Raw genomic sequence first — 24,834 nt, 5'->3', positions numbered from 1 at the left:
TTAGAACTTGGCCTCTTTGGAGTTCGCCAGTTCGAAACCGAGCCGAACCGGGTTTTACCGTAGTGGCCCTTCAGTGGGCGGGTTTTCACCGGAACTGGTGGCATGGTGGCTCAGGTATGCATCCAATTCTGACTGTTCTGGAGGAAGGGATGCATTTGCTCTATTGATGGCATCCCAGGACGCTTATCCGGTGATTTAGTTGGTCGTTCAGAAAAAAAATGTTTTAATTTTACCATAGATTTTTCTTTTACTCTTTAAATAGAAATTATTTTTATCTAATAAAATTAGGAGGGAGAAAATTACCTTTTAAAAAAACACCCATTTTATTAAATACTTTTCAGGTCATCCATTTTAATAAATAAGTTTTCCATCAACACCTATTTGAAAAAAAAAAAAAAAACTCTCTCTTCGTATTTTAATTAAGGCAAATTAGAAAATAATAATCTCTTCTTTCTAAAATTGACCGATAATAATCCCAAGTCAGTTATTAGCCTATAATAATCCGACCTCGTCCATTTTTTTTTTGTAAAATAGTCCGCCGTTAAAATAGCTTAAAGGAGTTAAGTTTCTTTCCGAATTACAAACTGGTGTTTTAGGGCTTTTGATCAGAACGAGGATACGAGTCGATTCATGTAAAACTTACCTCGAAATACTGCCCCAACCCACGAAAATGGTGCTTCAATTTGGGTGTTTAACTTCCAATTAACAAAATTCAAGCCATTTCGAACACACTTTCGAGGTAAGTTTTACATCAATCGACTCGTATCCTCGTTCTGATCAAAAGCCCTAAAACATCGGTTTGTAATTCGGGAAAAAACTTTTACAAAAAAATTGGACGATGTCGAATTATTATTGGCTAATAACTGACTTGAGATTATTATCAGCCTATTTCAGAAAGATGAGATTATTATTTTCCAATTTGCCTTTAATTAATAGTATACATACATATCATAATGATATATTTATAAAGATATATGTATGTATGTTATACCTAAAGCTTGACTTGTGAGTAAATAATTAAGCTCGAACTATCTATTTATTATTATTTTCTTGTTTATTTTAATCTATACTATATAATAAAAGAAACCTGTTTTGGGACACTTGTTATTCTCTCATTTGATTGATTAAACTTAATAATAATAATAATAATAATAATATTAATATTTAATCTAAATTAATACAAATTTTTATTATTAATAATAGTTAATTAAATCTAAAATCTAATCTAATACAAATGGAGAACGGAATCGAGGTGGGATGCGGATATACGAAACTTGAGTAGAAAGTCAACATTCATAAATCATATATGTAACACCTCGAAAATTCACGTCCTATAATGTATCGACACGTGTCATAAGTTAGAACGTGAGAAAGAATACTCTAGAGGGACTAAAGTCGACAAACATAAAAAGGATGTGAATTCAAGGGTTCAAGATGTCAACAAGGGATAAATATACTTTACAGTAACCCTACATGATGCTCATACCTTCAAACGAATAAATCATGGATCATACAGAACTAAATGTGGAAGAAAGTGAGAGATTACAAACTACAGGGGTTAAATGTGTCAACATGTTTAAGTTATACCTCTGAGTGACCTTTTAGCAAACCCGAAGCTTTGTAACGGTAAATTATGCTCACTAGAATACATGATAAAAATTTCACCAAGTTTCATTATCGTATGAGAAAGTTATGATCAAATTCGTATGCAAGGGGTTAAAAGCGTAAACATTGAAAGTTATGACTTTTTCGGGTATACATAAAGGGACCAAGGACTTAACGTAATGGGTAAAAGTCTTGAAGCCCTTGTAAGCAAATGTGAAAGGGCCATAGTGCAAGAAACAAAGTTAGACTTGCCCTTTCGAAGAACCAAGAGCCAAGATGTAATAATTGGAAAGTTTGGAAATTTGATCAGAAGACCCATACGAGCCGCGTAAGCCTTGTTAAGGCCTTACGCGGGCCGCCTGGCTTGCCCAGATACAGAAAAATGTTGGCAGCAGCCTGTTTAGCTTTCTAACCGACTTATATTCCCCTTAAACACTTCCAAGAGCTGCCTAAACAAATTCTTAGGCCTTAGGGACACTTGTTAATCATCCATGGCCATTGCTAGCATGATTTGTCAATGATCTAAGGTGATTAAGGCACTATAAAAGGGCCTTGTGTTGCAACTTTGTAACCACACCTTCTATCTGCATTTCTGATCAATTCTGGAGCTCCAAAGCAGATTCAAGTGATTACTAATCGTGCATAGGACTTCAGTAAGTATGCTTAACCTTTCTTAGTTGAGTTTTTATCTAGTTTTAGCTTAAAAGTCTAACCGTCGTAATTAACGGTTGACTTATCGATTAATCAATAATGGTTCAGTGATTTGTCGAACCAAAGGTAGTTATAAGTTGGTAATCATGTGGGCTTTAAACCCTTAAAAGGGCACCCTCTGATTCCCATCCTAAGTAGATCAAATGTCGGGTCAAAGTTGCCTAGAAAAAAGTCAACAGAATGCTAATCTTCGATTTATCGCATAATTAACAATGTAGAAGGCGTGTAACCTATTTTATCACTCGTATAATTTGGTAATAAGTATAAGAACTGATCTAAGCTTGTTTGATCCGACAATTTCCTGTTTAGACCCGGTTCGGAACCGAAAGTCGTAAAACTTTGACTTTTGCTTTGACTTCAGTTCTGACCCGAATTAGATAGGTTTAGAAATGCCTTCCAGCTTCCTTAGGACCAGGTTACATGTTGGTATAACCCTCTGAGCTTGGTTCGTTGTTTAACCCATCCGTTTACGTGTTTCCGTTAATTGCCTAATGTTGACCAATATGCCCTTATGACCATAAAACGTGAATTTTGGAAAAGTGAAAGGACAATAATCCTTATTACTGATTTATAAAGTTGTCCCTAAATTTTCATATCAGTTGGAGGTCTAGATTAGGAGTTATGCTCATTAGCGTAATTATAACGCCTTTTAGTAATTAAACGGCGCAATTAGCATAAAGCCTATCCAAACCCAATTTTTGACACCAAAACTTTTACCCACCGATGTAATATAATATTTTGAGATTTTTAAAGATTTTTAATTATTTTTAAACTGATCATAACCTAAGGCTATCGCCTTAATTCGGTAAATACCGATTATACCCTTTTTATGTATAAAATGAGTTTTACATAGTATTTTGACACCAATCCAATTGCTACTGATTTTATATAATAAATGTAGTATTTTGAACTTTATAATCTGATCAGAAAACTCAGATTTCCGGTATAACTCGGAAATCGCTTAAAATGGCTTTTTACGCGTATTAAACGCATAGTTTGGGTTTAAAACCATTTTGTCGCATAAGACTTATCATCAACTGATGTAACATGTTAAAATAAGTTATTTTACTGATGTATTCAGACCCGAGTTTCAAAACTATAATTAACCTCCTTTATAATCTTTAAAATGACCAAAATACCCCTACGGGGTGTATTATGAGGTTAAACTCATTTTGGGCATAATGGAAGGTATCCTAAGGATATCACAACATATTTAGAGCATATTGGCTTAAAGCTCAGGGCGTTAATAAGGAATCTTGCAAGTTCTAGATGCCTAAAGTATGTTGAACAATTTTCTTTTATTTGATCCGCCTGTGGATCCTTTACTTTCCGTTGTAATACTTTGACATTACTTTATATTCGGAATGTAATATATTTATCTTTTGCTTCCGCTGTGCATTTATATATTGTGTTGTTGACCATGATGACATCGACTATGTCACTATACTCCCCACCGGTGATACGTGAAAATTCGGGGTGTGACAATATAGTTCTTTTATTGTTTGTTTATTTGTTTTATCTTTCTTTTTCTTTTTTTTTTCATGTACACCACGTGCACACATTCAAAGGTTTAAAGGTTTAACTAATTAAACTAATAATTTAATATTAATTCTCTTTAAACTCTTACAAATACTATTATCACCAATTTATAAATCTAAACTTCTAAATATTAAAATTTAACATAAAAAATGGACGGAGTTAACCCAATGGACTAAAATGGCAACGCTTGAAACTATTTGGACTAAAATAACAACGTTTCAAACATTTAGACCAAACTGGCAAAATAGCCCAAACCACAAAGACTAAAATGACATTTAACTCTAAGTAGATGTAATTTGATTAATTTTTCTTTGTAGTTTTCCTTATTGTAATTGATTAATAATACATAACTAGGGTTAAGACCCGCCCGCGTTGCGGCGCGGGTACATCGTAAACATCGAATGGGTTAGTCCAAACGTTATATGATGCATTAACCATATGAAAACACACATTTCGACGTATCCAGTTGAACCCAGTGTAATCTGTATAAGCATTGTGATTGGATCAAACGTAAAGTAAATGGAATTCATATCGAACAATCATAACGTATTATATGTGACCCAACTCATACATAGAAAACGTAACGGGTATGAAGGAAAATATGCACGTGTAACTGAAAGGGATTAATTAGAGCTTTCGAGAAAAGGGGAGAAAAAGAAACCATAATTTGACTCCACTCGGTTCGAAAAAAAAATTACGACACATACATAAAATAAACACGAAAACATATTATATTTGACCTGAATCATTTCCCAAAAAAATTTACGTCGAAACATAGAACAACTTGAATTTATACCAAAACGTACATAAAAATATGCACGTAAAAATGGTTTCTTTAAACGAAAACGTATTATATTTGACCTGACTCGTCTATAAAAAAAAAGTTTACGTCGGATTTAGAACAAATCATATTTATACATACCCGTACATAAAATACATGTAAAAAATAGTTTTTAAGTAAAGGAAGTATAGGGCTAATCGAAACAAAATATTAGTAAAAAATTTAATAGGTTAAAAACGTTCCTAAAAACGTGCCAAGTAGCACCAATGCCACAACGACATCGACTCTCAACATCGTAAAGATAAAATAGATAAAATGGTAAAAATTACCCTGAATGAAAAGGAGACTAAAATCGTTGAACCACAGACACCCGTTACAGTGTCTTAACGCGAAGAAATTAACCAGCAACGTAAAATGTACAAAATAATAACTTAGTCAATCTAGGACCCGCCCGTTGTGGGGAAGTTTTCAAAAGGGAAAAAATGGACGCGTTGTGACAGGTCTGTCAAATATGAAAAAACAGAGCAAAAACGTTGAACCTCACATGCACGCTACGACATGTTAACTCGCAAAATTTAGAACGAAACGAAAAACTTGCGAAAGATAAAAAGTATGGGGGACGAAAGTTGTAAATAATAAAGTGTTGTGTTAAATTACAAAAAATGAAAAAGTTTGAGTTAAAAGTAAAAAATTTCAAATGGGTTAAAATGCTAAAGAAAAAACTTTAAGGTTGAAAAAGAAAAAGCAAGTTTTTTTTTTTTTTTTTTTTTTGAAAAAGTCCCTAAGCATGATGTACAAGTCATGATGCACATAAAACTTGCTAATTTATATATGAAATAATAACTTACAGGGTTTTAATTATTCAACAGACATATACAAGAAGATGAGGTCTCAACCGCCATGAAGACGATACATGATCTTGCTCTTTCGGGTGAAACGGTAAACTTGAGTGAAATAATCAAGAATATGACAACTACTATAATGATGAAAATGTGTTTCGGCAAGAAGTACCATAATAATTAAAAAAAATCCACCTAACATCACAAATGTTTCTGTTAAATTCGATTAATTAATTTAAAATACAAAAATCCACCTAACATCACAAATGCTTCTGTTGAATTCGATTAATTAATTTGTTCAACAACCACTATTATCTTTATCATTCAGTACGGTTAACCGATTTGTCATCATACAACCTCCCACCTATTCAATCATATGATTTTTCAACTTTATATTAACTAAATAAATAAATATTAATATTCAATCTTATCCTACTTTAAATATAAAAAAAATCCGTTAGTTTTTTAAAGATATTTTTTTATTATTTGGTATATAAAATCATATTTATTCAACACATGTAATACACAGGGGTTTTTAAAAATATAACTTTTTTTATTATTTGGTAAACAATATTGCATTTATTCAACCGGTGTAATACAATGGTTTTAAAGATATTTTTTTTTATTATTTGGTATATAATATTACATTTATTCAACCCGTACAATACATATGGTTCTTATAGATATAACTTATTTTATTATTTAATATATAAAATTACATTTCTTCAACTCGTGCAATAAAGGAGGCTTTTAAAAAGATAATGTTTTATTATTTGGTATATAAAATTCATTTATTCAACCCGTGTAATGCACGGGGTTATAACCTAGTTTACTTATATACATATAATTAATTTTTTATGCATGTATTTGTAATTATATATTTATCTATAACAGGGTAGGGTTCGGCTACAAAGTCCAAATCTCCTAAAAAGTGTAAAAGTTCGTAAAACATCATATTATTAGCTATAAAAAGCACTTACTTATATCACAATTATCACATAGTTAATTTAATTAAATAATATTTATTTATTATAATAAGTTAGAATTATAATATTTATATAAATAATAGGTTGTTTTAGCGTCATTTAGGCATGCGAGCCTTACAAAACTAGATGTATGAAGTTCAAACTCATTTATTAAACAAACTAAAGTCGGTTTGATTTAAGCTGTAGTATATTAATCTTCGAGTATAGTTCCCAAACGGTTAAACACATTTACCGTACGTTCCATATTTCACTTTTACTACATAGTTTTGGGATATTAGGGATTTATATGAAAGGTTAAATGAATTCCATATATATCCAACCATTAATATCTTTTTGAGTGGGGAAATTGACAAGATTGTATGCACATTATGAAAATGATGTGATAAGAAACAACCAATGGAAACTAGCTTTTCATGTAGTTTATACATACATGTTTACATACAACTTTAATGGGTACACATTTATACAAGAATAATCGTATCTTTAAAGATATTTTCAAATTATGAGTTTGAATTCTGTCTTTTATTTTGCAAAATTGTCACCAAGTTGGAGGTGAAATCGTTAACATTAAGTGGTATTAACATGATTGCTTGTCCACAAGAAATAATCAGCTGTATAGAATATTTTAAAAGAACGAAAACTTTTAGTTGCTCATATGACCTTAATTAAACGAGTTCTGCAAGGTCGGATTGATTTAAGCTTTAGCGTACTAATCTTCGAGTAATTCGCAAACGGTTTGACACATTTACCATGCGTTCCATCTTTCACTTTCACTACATAGTTATAGGATATTAGGGATTTATATATACAAGATTAAATGAATCTTATATATACCCAACCATTAATATCTTTTTGAGTGGGGAAATTGACAAGATATGTATGCGCACTATGAAAATGATGTCATAAGAAACAACCAGTGGAAATTAGCTTTTCATGTAGTTTATACATACATGTTTACATACAAGAAACAACCAGTGGAATTTAGCTTTTCATGTAGTTTATACATACATGTTTACATACAACTTTAATAGGTACCCATTTATACAAGAATAATCGTATCTTTTAATGATATTTCAAAGTATGGGTTTGAAACCTTAGTCTTTTATTTTGCAAAATTGTCATCAAGTTGGAGGTGAAATCGTTAACATTAAGTGGTATTAACATGATTGCTTGTCTATATAAATAATCATCTGTATAAAATATTTTAAAAGAACGAAAACATTTCGTAGCTCATATGAACCTTAATTAAACGAGTTCTCTAAGGTCAATTTGATTTAACCTTTAGTATACTAATCTTAGAGTAGTTCGCAAGCGGTTAGACACATTTACCATACGTTCCATCCTTCACTTTCACTACATAGTTATAGGATATTAGGGATTTACATACAAAATAATTAAATGAATGCTATATATATCCAACCATTAGTATCTTTTTGAGTGGGAAAACTGACAGATTATGTATGCACATTATGAAAATGATGTCATAAGAAACAACCAACGAAAATTAGCTTTTCATGTAGTTTATACATGCCAAGTGAAGCTAGCTCACTTGGTAGAGGCTCCTGCCTCTTAGTGGGAGGTCTTGGGTTCAATCCCAAACAAAGATGAGTTATTTGCAAATATAGGAAATTTGGGAGAGTAACGTTAGCCATTAAAAAAAATGTAGTTTATACATAAATGTTTAGATACAATTTTAACAGATACACATTTATACAACAATAATCATATCTTTTAAAGATATTTTCAAATTGTGGGTTTGAAACCCTAGTCTTTTATTTTGCAAGTTGTCATCAAGCTGGAGGTGAAATCGTTACCATTAACTGGTATTAATATGATTGTTTGTCTATAAGAAATAATCATTCGTATAGAATTATATTTTTAAAAGAACGAAAACATTTCAAAGCTCATATAAACAATAAGTGCATGGATTCAACAAGAGTGAAAGCAAATCTTACCAAAGTTAACTTGGTTGTAAACTCGGAATTTGAAGCTTAACACTAGGGTTCTTAAGGGTTTTATGTCAACTTTTAGATTTATCATGCATATAGTATATATTTTTAAAGATAAGTTCACATATTGATTACAAATATGGTATGTACACGTTAAAGTCATTTATTTATTATATTCATGTGGAAACTTAAAATGTTAACTGTGAATCAAAATTAAACGATTTAGTTCTAGCTGATCACTAAGAATTTGTTTTTTTTATTGATTAATATATAAGGCATAATTTGAAAAATGTTGTATTAGTTTCATAAACTTTAGAAGAAAAGACTCGATTAATTTAACTTTTTTTTTTTATTATCAAACAAGTTTTATATAAATAAGATAAAATTCAATTTTGATATGGATTGTTATAACTATATTATTGAGCCTTATTTGTCTTTTCCATGAAACACTTTACATTTGAATAAATCTAAACTTTATATTAAATATTAATTAAACGAAAATTTATAAGCTTTTGGGCACTATGACAACCGACATCGTATTATCTTGTATTAATTGTGAAAGAGGCCCTCACATGGGTTGATACCTTAAGAATTAACCTAACATCCGATAGGCGATATTTAGCGATAGCAACTATTATTATATTAAGGATTAAATACACACTATATTTTCATACAAAGTCTACAAATACTATCAGATTAACAAAACTGAGAAAAACAAGTTAATACAAATAAAGTAGGAAACTGGGATCAACAATAATTTCTTTTTGAACAATCATTATGTATCACATTTAAAATAACATACACAAATACTTATATTGTTCTTATTTAGAACCCACCTAGCATTGATGGTGGTGGTGCAACTGATGACAACAACCGGTAGGCGATGGCACCCGATAGGTTGGGGGTGGTGGTGACCAGTAAGTGGTTGTGGCAATGGCGCATTGTAACACCTCGCATTTTCGTATTTCTATTTATGGAAAGTTTGTATTCACATTCTATTTTTAGAAACTTATATTTATATTTCCTTTCCCAATCTTGTAATCCGAGACTTTGATCATAATGGAGATTCACTTTTATATATGTGTTACATTCATACTTGTGTTATACGCAATCAATCATTGAATATGTGTTTATACTTGAAACCGAGACTTGAAATACTTTGGAAATATCAACCATACTTTCATCATAGTCATACCATACTTAGATACACTTTGAATACCTAAAAACAAGCTAAAACACAATAAAATAACATTAAATAACCTAAAAACCAAGTGCAGGGACTAAAATCGAACAAAATACAAACTTTGGGAAAACGTGACCCATCACGCCACGCGACAGGGAAGGTTTGCTTGGTCGCGTGGCGCGACCAGTGCTGATCTGCAGCCTCCCCATTTCAGCTAAGGGATTGGACCACCTTTTGTACCTTTGTCACCCCCAATCACCTTTCAAGTTGGTTTTAACCCAAACCCTAATTACCCCATTATATATACCTCTCATCCCCACCTCCTTAACACTTTTCCACCTCAAATCCACTCTCCAAATTCGGGCAGAATACCCTTGGGCAAAAGTGAGGTTCTAACTCACTTTTCCTGCTACTTCTTCATGTTTTCTTCTTCTATTCTCTTTGGACAACCTCTAGGGACATTACCCAAAATTCACCAAGGTGTAATAAGGTGGTGTGTCTTCATATTTGAGATCCAAAGGCAGAATATTTTTTATTTTCATCCAAACTTTCATAAAGTTGTTGTTTTTCTTGAACAAATTTGTGGAAAATTTGTACCAACATTGTCCCCAACTAAACTCATGTTGTGGAGCTTGTGTTATGTTAGTTTTCCATAAGTCATGAGGTTCAAAACCTCCAAAACCTACTGCCCAAAAGGTCCCAAGTGACCTACAAGTTGAACAAACAAATCAACCAAGTCTTCAACCTTTAATGTTGAAGAACTTGTAGTTAGGTTGGGTGTGAAAAATGGAAGCCTTGACTCTCCAACCTAGTTCCACCACTTCACTTAGTATTTCGTGTTCGTGTTTTTATTCTTGTTCATGATCAACCGAAATCATCAACAAAGTTGATGATTTTGTGCTTTGTTAAATCTTATAAATGAGGTTTAATGAATGAAAATCATCCTACCTCCTTGTTTAACTATACATGATACTTACACCATTTTACATAGGACCAATATATATATATATATACACACACACACACACACACACACCTTAGAACCGAATCATAACATCAACCAAACTCATGGTTGAATGTTATGTATTATGGTAATTTTCATCTTGGTCTAAGTTCCTCAAACTATGGATTCTAATGGGTGAATCGGTACCCATGAAAACATGACCAACATCGTGTCCATATGAATGCTTTTAGACAAGATGTATTTTCTTGCAATATACATACCTTCATACTACTTTAAACCCCTATCTAACTCCATACCGAACTCCAAAACTCACACGCCTTCGTTTTCCCCTTGTAGGATAACATCGGCGTTCCCGAACTCTCAAGACTCTTCACTCACGTTTTTGAAAGCTTTTGCAAAACGAGTATACATGACCCCCTTTTTTTTACTTTAAGTACACTTTTGGGGTGCAATATATATACATATCAAACTTACACATACACAAACATTCACATGATTCAAACAAACAAATCCGTACATACATGCTTAATACGTTATATACTAGGATACTTGCATACTAGGAGCCTTTCTTGCACAAATACTTGTCATTAACTTCATTAGCCAACCTTAACATGTATAACGTTATAGAAGTAGCACATCGCCCGCTGATGGGTCATTGTTAAGCATTCAATCGTAAACGGTCTCGTCGCTTTGGTGATGAGATTAATTACGCTAGTAGAAACATTGTTTTAACATTTATGTGATGCATGCTAGCATGTGTTATAAGTTATGCCTTAGTATACGATTTTGCCATGTGGATTGTGTTAAACTTTTATACGTATGCTAGTAAACCAAACTTGTATGCTCACCAATGCTTTATATGTTGACCGTTACTTTAATATATATTGCAGTATTATGATGATGATGATGCGTTGAAAAGAAATCTAGTAGGATGGACTAGAAACGCGCCTTATTTTAAATTAGGTTTTGTTGTTTTAGTTGTTATGTTCTAATTGTCGTTATTTGCTTCTAAACAATGTACCTGAATCTTTTGAATGAAATGAAGGTTATCATTTAAATTATTGTCACAAGTTAGTGGTTGTGAAATCTCGTTTTCGTCTCACTTCGATGTTTCCGTTATCGGTTGAGGTGTGACACGCATGGAGTGTCATCAACGATGGGGCGACCTATCGGTGCTGATCGCTTTACAATTCTTTTGTGATTGTTTTCTCACCCAAAGTTTTTACAAATTCATTCATTGAAAGATTTTAATCCCTTTAAATTACAAATTCGCTTTGCCGTATTTCTAACCCAAATATAATTCTTTAAATTTCAATTCCTTCAAATATATTCGCGTATCAGACGTTACTAAGTGATTTTACGAACTATTAGTGTTTTCTAAATATAAATATAAATTTTATCATCAAATCAATACACAAATAGTAGACAAGAAGTGTTCAATTTTACATCAACCTCCTTCTAGTCTTATGTAACCATGTATCAATCTATGTGCAGTGGCGGACCCAGGATTTTTGGACAATGGGGTCCAAAAAAAAAAAAAAAAACACAAAAAAACGGAGAAAAAGGTATCGAACCCATGACCTTTTGTTTGTAAACAAGGGGTTTTACCACTGCAATAGCCTGACTTTCATTGTTATGGGGTCCAACTAAATTATTTTATGGGGTCCATAGACAATTTCATATACCGTTTCTACTACTTTTTAAAAAAAGATTGGGGTCCGGGGACCCCGTTCCTCGTAACGTAGGTCCGCCCCTGTCTATGTGGGATAGGTAGAACATGGCCCTATATAACTCCTACTATTAATATTGTTTGTTGAATCTTGATTGCCACAGTGGAAGTTATAATTATTGTAAAACTGTAAGTTTTTAACATCTACAACCGTTTTTTAACTTAATAACATATTATCTATTTTTTTTTTTTTTTTTGAAACGGTGAACTAGTATATATAAACGTACAAGTCTTTGTATTAAAAAAATATTATAATAATAATAATAAAGTATATTTAGTGGTTATCAATCTTAAAGAACACAGTTTGAAGCCGACAGTTTGTGTCTGGTCCGGTTATTTAGCGAAAGCCGCGTTTAAGAAATGTCATCGCCCCCATGTGCAATAGCACCCAAAAAATTCAACATATGACACGTGGCTCCTTCTGATTCGTCCCATGTAACCCAAACAAACTAAACTAACACCGCTCAATTATTTTATTGCCCCCTACTCTTGGCATCTTACCCCAAAGGGTCCTCAATATTAATATAAATACACCCTTTTACTAACCTCTCTTCATAAACACACATACAAGATTCTACAAAAATGATCAAACTGAAATCAAGTAGACTTTCACGAAGCCTTTCTAAGCTACGCAACGGCGGTAGCAATCGCAATGATGGTGGTAATAAAGGATGTGACAAGATGCAAGGTGAAACGGTCATGAAAATGGGCGAAGTTAAATGGGAGTTGCGTCCTGGTGGTATGCTTGTGCAAAGGAGAGAGATCGGCGGTGAGAGTGTAGCGGAAGGGATCATTACTATTCGCGTCACAACGGTTTCAGAGTGGCATGATATATCTATTCGCGCAACTTCAACTTTTGGTAAGTCCTTTTATGCTAGCACTACTCTTGAATCGTCACATGACACATTAGTTTTCTTGGATGAAACATGTGAGACAATAATCTCAATTAACCCTCATAATTCGTTGTTAATCAGGAGAACTTAAGATGATATTATCAACGATAACAAGTTTGGAGGCAAAAGAGCAAAGAGTATTGTTTAGAGGGAAAGAAAGAGAAGATGGAGAACACCTACACATGGTCGGGGTTAGAGACAACGACAAAGTGTTGTTATTGCAAGATCCAGCGATAAAGGAGATGAAGCTTCGTGGATTAGCCAAACCGCAAATATATCGCACAATTACTGTATAATAGAGCTAAAATCAATAACTTGTACTTGTGTGGTTGAACTTGTAACTAAGATAATACAAGTTCAACTCTTATTTTTACCCTCTTATTTTTTAAGGGTAAGATATTAATTGTTTGTGATTTGTTTTTTATATAATTAGAAGAGTGTTGTATGCAAGAAACCTATTGTTAGGTATTATACAAATATATAATGGAAATGTAAACTCAAGATTATTAATATACTAAGAGAATTAGAACTAGATAAATTAGACGTGTAACGTGTAAAAATTATCTCCATGTCCTTTTGAGTTTTGAGGGTCATTTTCGGTTATCTATAACTATTGTCAGATAAATTAGACGTGTAACGTATAAAAATTATCTCCATGTCCTTCTTTTGAGTTTTGAGGGTCATTTTCGGTTATCTATAACTATTGTCAAATAAATTAGACTTGTAACGTGTAAAAATTATCTCCATGTCCTTCTTTTGAGTTTTGAGGGTCATTTTCGGTTATCTATTGTCAAATATTTAAACCGAAACATATAGAGCAAATTGATTTGTCATGTAAAACACTTATGTAGAACTTACTGGTATGAGGATTTGTAGAAAGTTCATTAATTTGTTATGCAAATAAATAAGGGTATGAATGTATGATCCTTTAATTAGATAAACGAATATATTTAAAGTCTTATTTGTTCATTGGCACTCTTGAGCATCAATAATTTATTCATGTAAGCCTTATTTGTTCATTTGCACTCTTCAGCATCAATAATTTATTCATGTGTATATGTAGATGTTCGAAGATAGTAAGAGTCATTGAGATGGTGATTGTTAGATGGTGAAAGAAGGTGGGCCGATGGGTAGAGGTAGGGGTGTGCAAAAAACCGAATTAACCTAAACATAACCGAATTAATCGATAAACCGAACCAAATCAAAAACCGGTGGGTCGGTTAATGGTTTTTCTAAAAACCGAAAGTAGCGGATCGGTTATGGTTATCAATGTTTTCATACCCACCATAACCGAACCGAACCAACATGTAATAAATCTTTTGTAGGATTTAGGATTTTCACTATTTTTTTAATATATGATTGTTTATTTGAATTTATGGAATATATTTTTCACTTTATTTGAATATTCAGTAATAATCGATATTAATATTATAGATTATATGTATTTTTCATACTATGCAATATACTAATATATACAAATAGGCAATAACAATTTATTCCATGTTAAAAAAATTGAGCTATTTTTAGCTAGGCTAAATACACGGTTAACCACCCAAAACCGACCCGCTATAACCATTAAACCGATTAACCATAACCACCATAGCCGATCGGTTATGGTTATGGTTATCCATTAACCGGCATCGTGGTTATGGTTTTAGACCAAAACCGACCAAAACCAACCCATACACACCCCTAGCTAGAGGAGTTGTGCATATAGGTTGGGTATAAAAAAATATGCATTAAAAACATATTTATGGTAAATAATTATATATTATATTAAATGTAATAATGAAAAATTACAAATCAATGTTATATTTATGATTTTTAAATCGATCGAACAAATACAAATTACAAATATCAAAAAAAACTTATTTGTAGACAACATTAGATGTCCTATTCGAAAGATTATAATCTTTATCAACAATTAACAATTTTAGTCTATTTTTACTTATGGCTCTAAAAAAAGCCACATACAATCCATGTGAAAATACTGATTGTTTAAAAAAAACAAACCAACTCTCGATACAAACCAACTCTCGATAACGATTGTCCTTGAACTTTATTTATTATAAGACTATCTCCAATGCATTCATTGGAGGGATGCCCTTGAAGGCCCTTACAAGCCCTTCGCCTTGTACAGTTTTGTCCTTAGATGCCCTTAGCGTCTAAGCCTTTCCACAATGGCATTGTTTTCTTGGTTTTTGCATGTAGGTGGACCCAAAGTAAAAGCAAAAAATGTTTTATTTAAATATTGTGTATAGTGGGTAGGTAATGATGTGGAAATTAAGAAAGGTAAAGATATTTGTAAGGTTAGAGATCAAATAAGGGTTTTTATGGATCTGTAATGATATGATGTGGTAGATAACGTGGCAGCTAAAGGCGTCTAAGGATACATGTAACGTTGGAGATAGTCTAATCACGAAACATACAACGAAAGAAATCTGCCTCCTTCTTTGATCTCATTTATTATATTGGGATGAATAAGTAATACAATATGAAAGGAAAAAGTATACTGATATAATCTAAATATATTATTAAATTTAATAATACACTTGTTATCAAAGGGGGCTTATATGATATATTTGAGGATGTTAACTCACAAAATTAAAATTATAGATAACAACGAAAATTAGTTTGAAATAGTTTTGATATGAATTTGAATTTAAAATTATATCAATTACTATAATGTAACTAAATATTTGACTCACTAAAATTTCAGTATTCATTACTGTAAATCAGTAAAGAATTATTTGAACATTTATACTAAATGATATTCATGTGTTAAATATTATAAAACAATTAATTAAAATAAAGCATAAGTAAAAATTGCAAGTTAGTTAGAGAGAGTATCATGTAACATTCACTGGAATAATTTATAGAAGTATAACTTTTACAATTTTAATTTATAATTATTTAAAACAAATATTATATTAGAATCTATATCTATATCTATATTCTATACTATATAATAAACTAGGTTATAACCCCGTGTATTACATGGGTGGAAAAAAATGTAATTTTACATACTAAATAATAAAACAATATATGTTTAAAAACCCCATTTATCACACGGGTTGAATAAATATAATTTTATATATTAAATAATAAAAATTAGTATACTTTTAAGAACCTCGTGTATTGTAATTTATATACCAAATAATAAAAAAGTTAAATCTTTAAAAACTCTATGTATTACATGAGTTGAATAAATGTAATTTTAGATTAATAGTATATTAAATAAATATAATTTTGGATTAATAGTGTATTAAATAAACATAATTTTGGATAAAGTCTTATATATAAATTTTAAGTAATCAATATATTTGATAAATAATAAAAATACTAATAATAGTAAAAAAAATCTAATTTATATACTAAATAATAAATATAAAAGAAAGGCGGAAAACCCAAAAAATAGGTGCCTCCAATGAATGATACGTGCCACATGTTGATTTCTTTTATTATATAAAGTATGGATATAGATATAGATGTTCACATCATCGGTTGTTTCAATCAATAACATAATTTGTTTTCATATCATGGATCGATAACCAACGTTACAAATGTGACAAACAACACTACAAAAAGGGAGGTGGATATGAAATACCGAATATAAAGTTAACTGAATAGACTATAAAGAAATTCAACTAAAGTAAAGTATATGGTCTAAATATGGAGTAAAGTGAAATAACACAGTAAAATGTGTATGGTCTAAATATGGAAGAGTGAAATAGGTCGTTTTATACTTAAGATTTATGAACATATAAAACTCACTGAAATTAAACTAATAATATTTATCCATAAGATATTAAACTAATAATATTTAGTAGGAGGGTTATCTATAATATAAAATATTAAACTAAAGAGGAAGGTTAACGTACATTACGGTTTAACGTACATCACGTACGACAGGTAATTACGCACGTTCATTTTTAACTCACGCACGTTATAACTCAAAAATTCAAAATCACGCATGTTGAAACACAATAACCACGCATATTGAAAACATTAATCACGCATGTTATAGAACTAATCACGCACGTTGTCTTACGTGAAGTAAGTTAAGCCGTAATGTACAATATACTTTTCCTTAAACTAAATAATATTTAGTAGGAGGATTATCTATAATTAATTAGAAGAAATTAAACTAAAATAATAATTATCTATAAGAGATGGCCTAATATAATGACAAGTGTCTCTAAAGTGGTTTCTTTTATCTATCTTTACTATAAAAGGAGAAAACTCAATGACATAAGAAAAACTTAGTTGGCAGCCATAGAGGCTGTCTAACAAGGCTTTTCGTATGTCATCAACGATGAGGTGGCAGCCATAGAGGGAGCATAGTGACATCATAAAGCTTAGTTTAAAATACATTTAAAGTTCAAACATCTGCCATCAAACCACTACCCCACTTTCATATTTCAAAGGTCCCACATTCAAATTCCAACCTAGCTCTCCAAATTTCAAACCTTAGCTCCAGATTCAAAATTCAAAACATATACATATATAAACTGAGTTCACTAATCAAAAATTCAAAATATGGGCTTCACTTTCAAAATTCAATCCATTTTTCTCTCAACTCTCTCTCTCTAAAACTCACTTTCTCTCTCTCAAATCCATACCTCTCTCTGAGCTTATCAACTTCAACTCTCTCTAAAACTCACTTGAATCTGGACAATAAATCATCAAAACAAACACCTAGAGCCGGTATCTAAACAAACAGGGTATTTGTCTTCGGTACACTGTCGTCTGAGGGTTAGAGATAGAGAACCAGATCGGTATCTAGGGTTTCAAGCCGTGGCTTTGAGGGAAGAGTAACGGCAGCAAGCAATGGCCTCTGGCCGTCTGATCTACGGTTTCAAGCCAGGTAAATGTTTTTTTTTTCTTATTAGCTCTTTAATTTCTCTTACTTGGATGTAATGATAGTTACAGTTTGAAAAGAATAGCAACAAACACAATCTCAAAAAAACACACGTAAAACCCTAACCTATTCTTGCCAGAATGGAAACAAAACCAGTTATAATGACCGGAAAACCGAGCATCAATCTGCTCCACAAGCACCGACTGAGACATATTGTGCGGCAAGTGCCGAAGCACAACCTTAGTTCGATCCAATGTACCTTACATCCGTACGACACAATCAGAAACCACCAAGCCCTAAATGAAGTATTCAATCAAAGAATTCAAACCCTAGGCGGATGCAATTTGTCAAATCTCTCGGTTAATTACATCTTTTCCCCAATGATTGCTCGATCTGTGCTCAATTTTGAAGGAAAACAAGTGTCGTATGCATGCGAGTTGGGAGATGGAGATGGATTAGAGGAGAAGATTGGGGAAATTGAAGTTGTGTGTGTGCATATAGATGAAGTTTGTTGGAGTGTTTACGTATGGTTTTGGTGGAGAATTTGCAGAATGGAAGAAAGGTCAAAACAAAATCCCCAAATTTGTAATATGACTTCTTTGGGTGTTCCTGGTTTGGGGTTGATGATGTAAAATCTATCATCTATAATCTATATCTATAATCTATCTATACTTTCTATTGATTGTCATTTGCGTTAATATCCGATACTGGAATTGGATATATTAATCAATTAGGTTATTAGTTAAATCCAAAATTATCCATAATAAGAGTTAGTATGAACTCATATTAGCAAGATATGCTTTGCTGCTATTGGCTTGGTTACTTAAGGCGATTATCTTGGTTGTACATGCAGGCTGATCCAGAACTTGAAGCTACCAGGCAAAGAAGAATGCAAGAGCTTATGGCTCAACGTGGTGGTGTAAGTAATTTTTTTTTGTTAACTGGCTGATTTGGATTCATTTTGTATACTGGTATTAACTATGGAACTTGCGTATAAACAGGGAAGTCAGCAAACACCTGAGCAGCAAACACCGGACAGGTATTAAACTGTGTTTAATAATCTCACATCCAGGCTTATATTGAATTCCGGTTTGATAAATAATTTATGTTATGTGTCATGTAATTGAAATCTTGAGTGGCTAATATTATAATCGTGGTCATTGTTATTCAGTACAGAGGATTTAAGCTTGGATTCAAAGAATTCTCCTCCTTTCGAAATTAGGTAAAAGCAATGGCTCTCTCTCGAAATCAGTTTGTGTAAAAGCTATGGCTCTTAAAAAGATTATATTAAAAAGATTATATATTACAAATTCAGTTTTTGATTGTGTCTTGGTTTGACTTTATGAAATTAGGTAAAAGCAATGGCTCTCTCTCGATAATATTAAATCAAAAAGTTCTAATCTCGGATGGGGAAAAGAAGGACACTATGCTACTTGTAAAATTGCTGAGGTAAAATTATTTGATGCTTTTTGTTATGGAATAGATGAAGTAGTAATGTTCAGTGAACATGCTGTTGATGAAACGGGTTTTTAAATCCTATGAAGAACGATCCGGTTAACAATGGTTCGAAGATAATCAAATCTAAAAGCATGGTCAAGTAATCTCTCTTCGCTATTTAGAAAAGCGACGTGAACGGTTACGACTTCCTGTTAAAATCGACACTTTTTTTCTCTCGAAACCCTTTGCTTTTCGATGTGTATTATGACCGAATTAAGCCCAAGACTGACCGGTTAAGTTTTTATGCGTCAGTGATCGACTTCAATGCATTTTGGATCGAAATGAAAGGGTTTATATCGAAAACGAGCCATTGATTGTTGCTAAGCTCTGTAAGTTGTTGATGATGTCAAAAGATAATGTTCAGTGAACATGCTGGTCAATCCATCCTTAAAAGGTTTTAAATCCTATTTGTTTAATAATTTGCAAGTTGTTATGCAGTCAGAACGAGATAATTTGCAAGTTGTTATGCCGAAGACGACTTTCTTTCACTTATTCAGATGCCACAACAAGATCAAGAAAACTCTTGAAAAACAACAGTCAGGTTAGTTCATTTGTGTAAAAGCTATGGCTCTTAAAAAGATTATATTAGAAAGATTATATATTACAAATGTAGTTTTTGATTGTGTCTTGATTTGACTTTATGAAATTAGGTAAAAGCTATGACTTGATTCGACAGTAGACCTGTTGATGAACACAGGAAGTGTTCCTTTTGGGTGGGAACAGAATCCAGGAAAACCGAAGAATAAACAGGTTAAAACCAATGAAAGCGCTCTGAGTCTTCCAAAACTTCCTCTAGGTCGGTTTTTAAATCCTATGAAGAACGATCTGGTTAACAATGGTTCAAAGATAATCAAATCTAAAAGTATGGTCAAGTAATCCCTCTTCGCTATTTAGAAAAGCGACGTGAACGGTTATGACTTCCTGTTAAAATCGACACTTATTTTCTCTCGAAACCCTATGCTTTTCGATGTGTATTACGACTTCTGGTGCTTTAGATGGTACAAGCATGTACATATACTGACTTGTGTTTTCTTCCTTCTAAAATTATGTTTTATTTTATGTATGGTGGACTGTTATGACGTGCTTTAAAATCATTATTTAACTGAGACTTCGTTGTTTCAGTATTGAAAACAATCAGACTGATCAACAACAGGCTGGTGGTAATTACACCAAACAGGATACAAAGAAGCATACGGTAAATTAGTTTTTTACCATTTGCCACCTAACTAACTACTTTTTTACGTCCACCTGTTTGCTATTAGGTTTTTCTTTGAGTATTTTTTGACTGTTCCTTTCGTGTTTGACTAATGTAGGTGCATGATCAAAAGCAGACTTCACATTCTAAGGGTTAGTATTTTTATACGTTTGGTAATAATACCAACCTTTGTTGTGAATAATTGACGACTTTTTTTGTTTGCATTTATATTATTGATTGCAGTTTTATAAATATGGTTAGTGATATAAATGATACTATTTGAAGCTTTGATATCCTAGAAACGGTACTTTTAGAAATGTGACCACTTGGTTAAAAAGGAGCTTATATACTATATGTATTAGGTCAGCAGAGGTTAGAACGAATTAGTCAACAGAGGTTAAAAGAGGGTTAGTCAACAGAGGTTAAAAGGGTTAGTCAACAAAGGTTAAAAAAGGGTTACTTAACAGAGGTTAAAAGGGTTAGTCAACAGAGGTTAGAACGGATTAGTCAACAGAGGTTTAGAGAGGGTTAGTCAACAGAGGTTAAAAGGGTTAATCGAAAAAGGTTAAAAAGGGGTTAGTCAACAAAGGTTAAAAGAGTTGGTCAACAGAGGTTAGAACGGATTAGTCAACAGAGGTTAAAAGGGTTAGTCAACAAAGGTTAAAAAGGGGTTAGTCAACAGAGGTTAAAAGGGTCAGTCAACAAAGGTTAGAAGGGATGAGGCAACAGAGGCTAATTTCCCACTAGAGATGTAATTTTACTTTTATATGACACTATTTTGTTGTTTTAATTACAGGAAAGTGCGATGCTAAGATTAGACATGAGTGAATACATGGAGAGACATACAATCAACAAGCTAATAGGTTCACCACCAGGTTATGTAGGGTGTGGTGAAGGTGGGACCCTCACTGAAGCGATCCGTAAACGCCCTTTCACTGTTATCCTTCTCGATGAAATAGAAAAAGCCCATCCCGATATCTTCAACATTCTTCTTCAGATCTTTGAAGATGGCTACCTCACCGATTCTCAGGTTCGTACATCTTGAAAATCTAAAAACAAAATTAAGAAGTTATTTTTAATTAATAAGTTAATAACCTATTGTTGTCATGCAGGGTCGTAGAGTATTGTTTGAGAATGCATTATAATTCTATCGGATTTATGCTTGACGATGATGAGTCAACATCTTCTTATGCTGGATTGAAATCGACTGGGAAGCCTATAGAGAACATAAGTTTAGTCATTTTGAAACATTATATGCTGGCGGCTAGACTGTGAAAGTGGAGAAATTGGTCCAGAATAACTGTGGAAAAGTTGTATGAAAATGGAGATTAAGTTTGTAAATATGTGGTAAATATGTTAAATTGGTGTGTTGGCTTGATGAACAGAGTCCACCAGAACAGTAAACAACATTGCATTAGATATATTTTAAGTATATGTATATATTGTTTTCTTTGTATGTAGTTATTCTGGTTGTAATGTTGTTATATATTGTGAGTAATGAATCAATTCAATTCAAGATGAATGGAACATCTACTATAAAAACATTCGTTGTTTAATAAAATGTGGTATGTTTAGTTTTCTAAAAACCATCCGTGTTTGTACACGGGTCTTACGCTAGTTATATAGTATAGATTAAATCAATGTGTGACAAGTGTCATCATTGGAGCCATCTATTTTTTTTATTTTCTCGTCTCTCTCCTACTTATCTTATATATTAATTTAAGAAATATAGTAAAGTAATATTAAATCTTATCATACTTTGAATGTTGAATAAATTTCTTTTATTTTTTCTAATAAAATATTATCCTGAAATTTAAATTTTTAACTTAAGATATTTTTAAATAAAACAAATTATTTATCACGAAAACTAAACTTTGTATCAATATATTATTTATTATTATTTTCATTATTTCGTTTCGAATTCTGTCGATTTTTTATTTACTATTATAACTTTGTAACAATTAGTGTTTGTTATTGTTCTATTTTTGACACTATATTATTATTTCACTTCTTTTTATTAGAAAAGATCATTTCTTTGTCAATCTAGCATTGGATCATTCAAATTACGGCTAATTTGCTTCTTGAATAAGATATCTTCTTTTCAAAAACCATCTTTGCAATCACACTATCATTGCGTACCAAGTATATCCGTTAGTTTTTAAAGATATAATTTTTTTATTATTTACTATACAAAATTACATTTATTCAATCCGTCAAATACACAGGTTTTTAAAGATATAACTTTTTTATTATTATTTGGTATATAAATCAGATTTATTTAACCCGTTTTTATTATACTTTGTAGCAAAACATGAACATAAATGTTGATTTTTGCCGATTTCATAGTGAAAAGTACGAAGTGTACTTTGGGTATAACATAAAGGTTGATTTCTGCAATTAGTCTTTTGTTAAAGGTATAACCTTTTAATTATTTAGTATAAAAATACATTTATTTAACGCATGTAATACACATGATTTTTGAATATATAACTTTTTTTTTATTATTTGGTATATAAAATTAGATTTATTTAACCGTAAAACAGAGATGATGGGTTAGGATTTGATGGTGTTTTGCAGGGCACATAATATTTTTGTAGGACTGTTTTGCCCTTACTGGGTTTAGTAATTACTTGGTGGTACCTAGGGTTTGGACTTGTGTCATATATAGCAAATTATCCAAATTAATTAGGTTGTTAAATGTTACATGTTAAATCTTAATAATAGCATTAAGTAAATCTTTTTTGTTAGCATTAAGCCTTGTTACTACGTAAAATCTTTTTTTATTATTAGAAGCTAATGAATAGTAATTTATATATTATAATAATATATAATTTTTTAATACTTGTTGATGCATATGTCTGTCGACTTCGTCTTGTATCGAGTCTTGTGTCTAGATTGGATAGAATGAAGCTCAGTAGACTAGGTATTAGGGTTTTAGTGATGTTGGACCTTTCCGCACGAAATGGAACTTGTCCATTTCATGCGGAATGGATCCCCTATATATACCTGAGCTTGCATTTCGTTTGTAACAGTTCCGGATTCCAGAGCCGAAGTGCTGCTGACGTGTTGTTTGATCTGTAATTGTGTCAAATCAATATACAAAACTTTATAAGTGATTCTGTGTGCAAATCAAGCTGATTCAAAGTCGATACGTTTGTTTCCGCCTCTCGTATTGATTAGAACTTTTCTGAACGACTCGTTTTGGTCGTGCAAACGATCCTACATGTGGTATCAGAGCTCAGGAGGAAGAGTTCTTACCAAATCAGCCTGATTTCACCAAAAATTCTGACTTCTACACCTTCTTTTTCAAAATTAACAAAATTTTACGGTTAAAATGGACTAATTTTCACATATAACGTGCGCAACACTGTTTTAATCAATCCTTGAAAGAATCAGACCTAAAATCGACCTAAATCTTGATCAATTTTGCCAAAATCATGTCCGATTGTATGACGTCAGCATCATTTCGCACGAAATAGCTCATTTCGTGTGAAATCATCCCCATTTCGCATGGATTGGACAATATAGATTGCATTTCGCACGAAGTGGAACCCCATTTCGCTTCAAAGTGTCATTTCGCTTGAAAGGAATCTTCATTTCGCACCAGATCTCCCATTCCGCTTGAAGTTGCCATTTCGTTTGAAAAGAAACTTCATTTCGCACGGATTGAAGTTTGGTTTCCCATATCGCTTGAAAAGGTCATTTCGTATCAAAGTCCATTTCGCACCAAGTTCCAGTTCGTTTGAAATACCATTTTGTTCGAAACTCCATTTCGTTTGAACTTTGTAAACTTGTGAAATTTGATACCAAAACATGGAAGAAGAGTTTTACAATGCGTTTGCTACCCCAGGTGCTCCAATTACAGTTGCCGAAACTGTTGAAATCGAAAATGAAACAGGAACGTCTCAAAATCCTCCAAAGCTTATGTACATCGAGGATTTTAAAGGATGGCAAAACCGTTTTGAAACTTGGGTGCAAGCTTACAAATTTCATGCATGGGTTTCATTGGACAAAGATTACATTAAACCGAAAGATGAACGTGGAAATGAAAAATCTTTAAGTGATTATTCAGCGGAAGAGAAATTGAAATACACCAGTGAAA

General features: G+C 32.1%; 2 protein-coding genes across 11 annotated transcripts; both read left to right on the top strand.

Moving 5' to 3' along the window:
• The first annotated feature begins 12,832 nt into the window (after nucleotides 1–12,832).
• LOC110878407 (BAG family molecular chaperone regulator 2) lies at nucleotides 12,833–13,717 on the top strand. Its single transcript, XM_022126700.2, has 2 exons — nucleotides 12,833–13,145; nucleotides 13,261–13,717. The coding sequence occupies exons 1-2, from the start codon at nucleotides 12,869–12,871 to the stop codon at nucleotides 13,473–13,475; spliced, it is 492 nt and encodes a 163-aa protein (XP_021982392.1). The 5' UTR covers nucleotides 12,833–12,868; the 3' UTR covers nucleotides 13,476–13,717.
• A 3,985-nt stretch (nucleotides 13,718–17,702) lies between these two features.
• Nucleotides 17,703–22,254, top strand: LOC110878408 (chaperone protein ClpD1, chloroplastic). Of its 10 annotated transcripts, none has more exons than XR_004867051.1 (12): nucleotides 17,707–18,046; nucleotides 18,180–18,602; nucleotides 18,894–18,959; nucleotides 19,042–19,079; nucleotides 19,217–19,262; nucleotides 19,393–19,866; nucleotides 19,976–20,078; nucleotides 20,188–20,333; nucleotides 20,660–20,732; nucleotides 20,851–20,884; nucleotides 21,529–21,762; nucleotides 21,845–22,254. XR_004867051.1 is itself a non-coding variant. In XM_035977533.1 (12 exons), exons 8-12 carry the CDS (start codon nucleotides 20,225–20,227, stop codon nucleotides 21,875–21,877), a joined length of 483 nt encoding a protein of 160 aa, XP_035833426.1. In that variant the 5' UTR covers nucleotides 17,711–18,046; nucleotides 18,894–18,959; nucleotides 19,042–19,079; nucleotides 19,217–19,262; nucleotides 19,393–19,489; nucleotides 19,790–19,866; nucleotides 19,976–20,078; nucleotides 20,188–20,224; the 3' UTR covers nucleotides 21,878–22,254. The 10 variants fall into 10 exon arrangements, 8 of the variants coding, with proteins under 8 accessions (XP_035833429.1, XP_035833428.1, XP_035833426.1 ...); XM_035977533.1 differs by lacking the exon at nucleotides 18,180–18,602 and having other exon boundaries at nucleotides 17,711–18,046; nucleotides 19,393–19,489; nucleotides 19,790–19,866; XM_035977531.1 differs by lacking the exon at nucleotides 18,180–18,602 and having other exon boundaries at nucleotides 17,711–18,046; nucleotides 19,212–19,262; nucleotides 19,393–19,489; nucleotides 19,790–19,866.
• Nucleotides 22,255–24,834: the final 2,580 nt, after the last annotated feature.

Source organism: Helianthus annuus, chromosome 9 (assembly GCF_002127325.2).
Source record: "Helianthus annuus cultivar XRQ/B chromosome 9, HanXRQr2.0-SUNRISE, whole genome shotgun sequence".
Taxonomy (NCBI): Eukaryota; Viridiplantae; Streptophyta; class Magnoliopsida; order Asterales; family Asteraceae; genus Helianthus; species Helianthus annuus.
This window is presented reverse-complemented; position numbering and strand designations above follow the sequence as displayed.

Coding starts and splice junctions, on each gene's coding strand:
- LOC110878407 (XM_022126700.2), top strand. CDS start 12,869: ATGATCAAACTGAAATCAAGTAGACTTTCACGAAGCCTTTCTAAGCTA. Junction 13,146..13,260: donor TCGCGCAACTTCAACTTTTG/GTAAGTCCTTTT, acceptor GTTGTTAATCAG/GAGAACTTAAGATGATATTA.
- LOC110878408 (XM_035977535.1), top strand. CDS start 20,225: ATGAACACAGGAAGTGTTCCTTTTGGGTGGGAACAGAATCCAGGAAAA. Junction 20,733..20,850: donor AGGATACAAAGAAGCATACG/GTAAATTAGTTT, acceptor TGACTAATGTAG/GTGCATGATCAAAAGCAGAC. Junction 21,763..21,844: donor GCTACCTCACCGATTCTCAG/GTTCGTACATCT, acceptor GTTGTCATGCAG/GGTCGTAGAGTATTGTTTGA.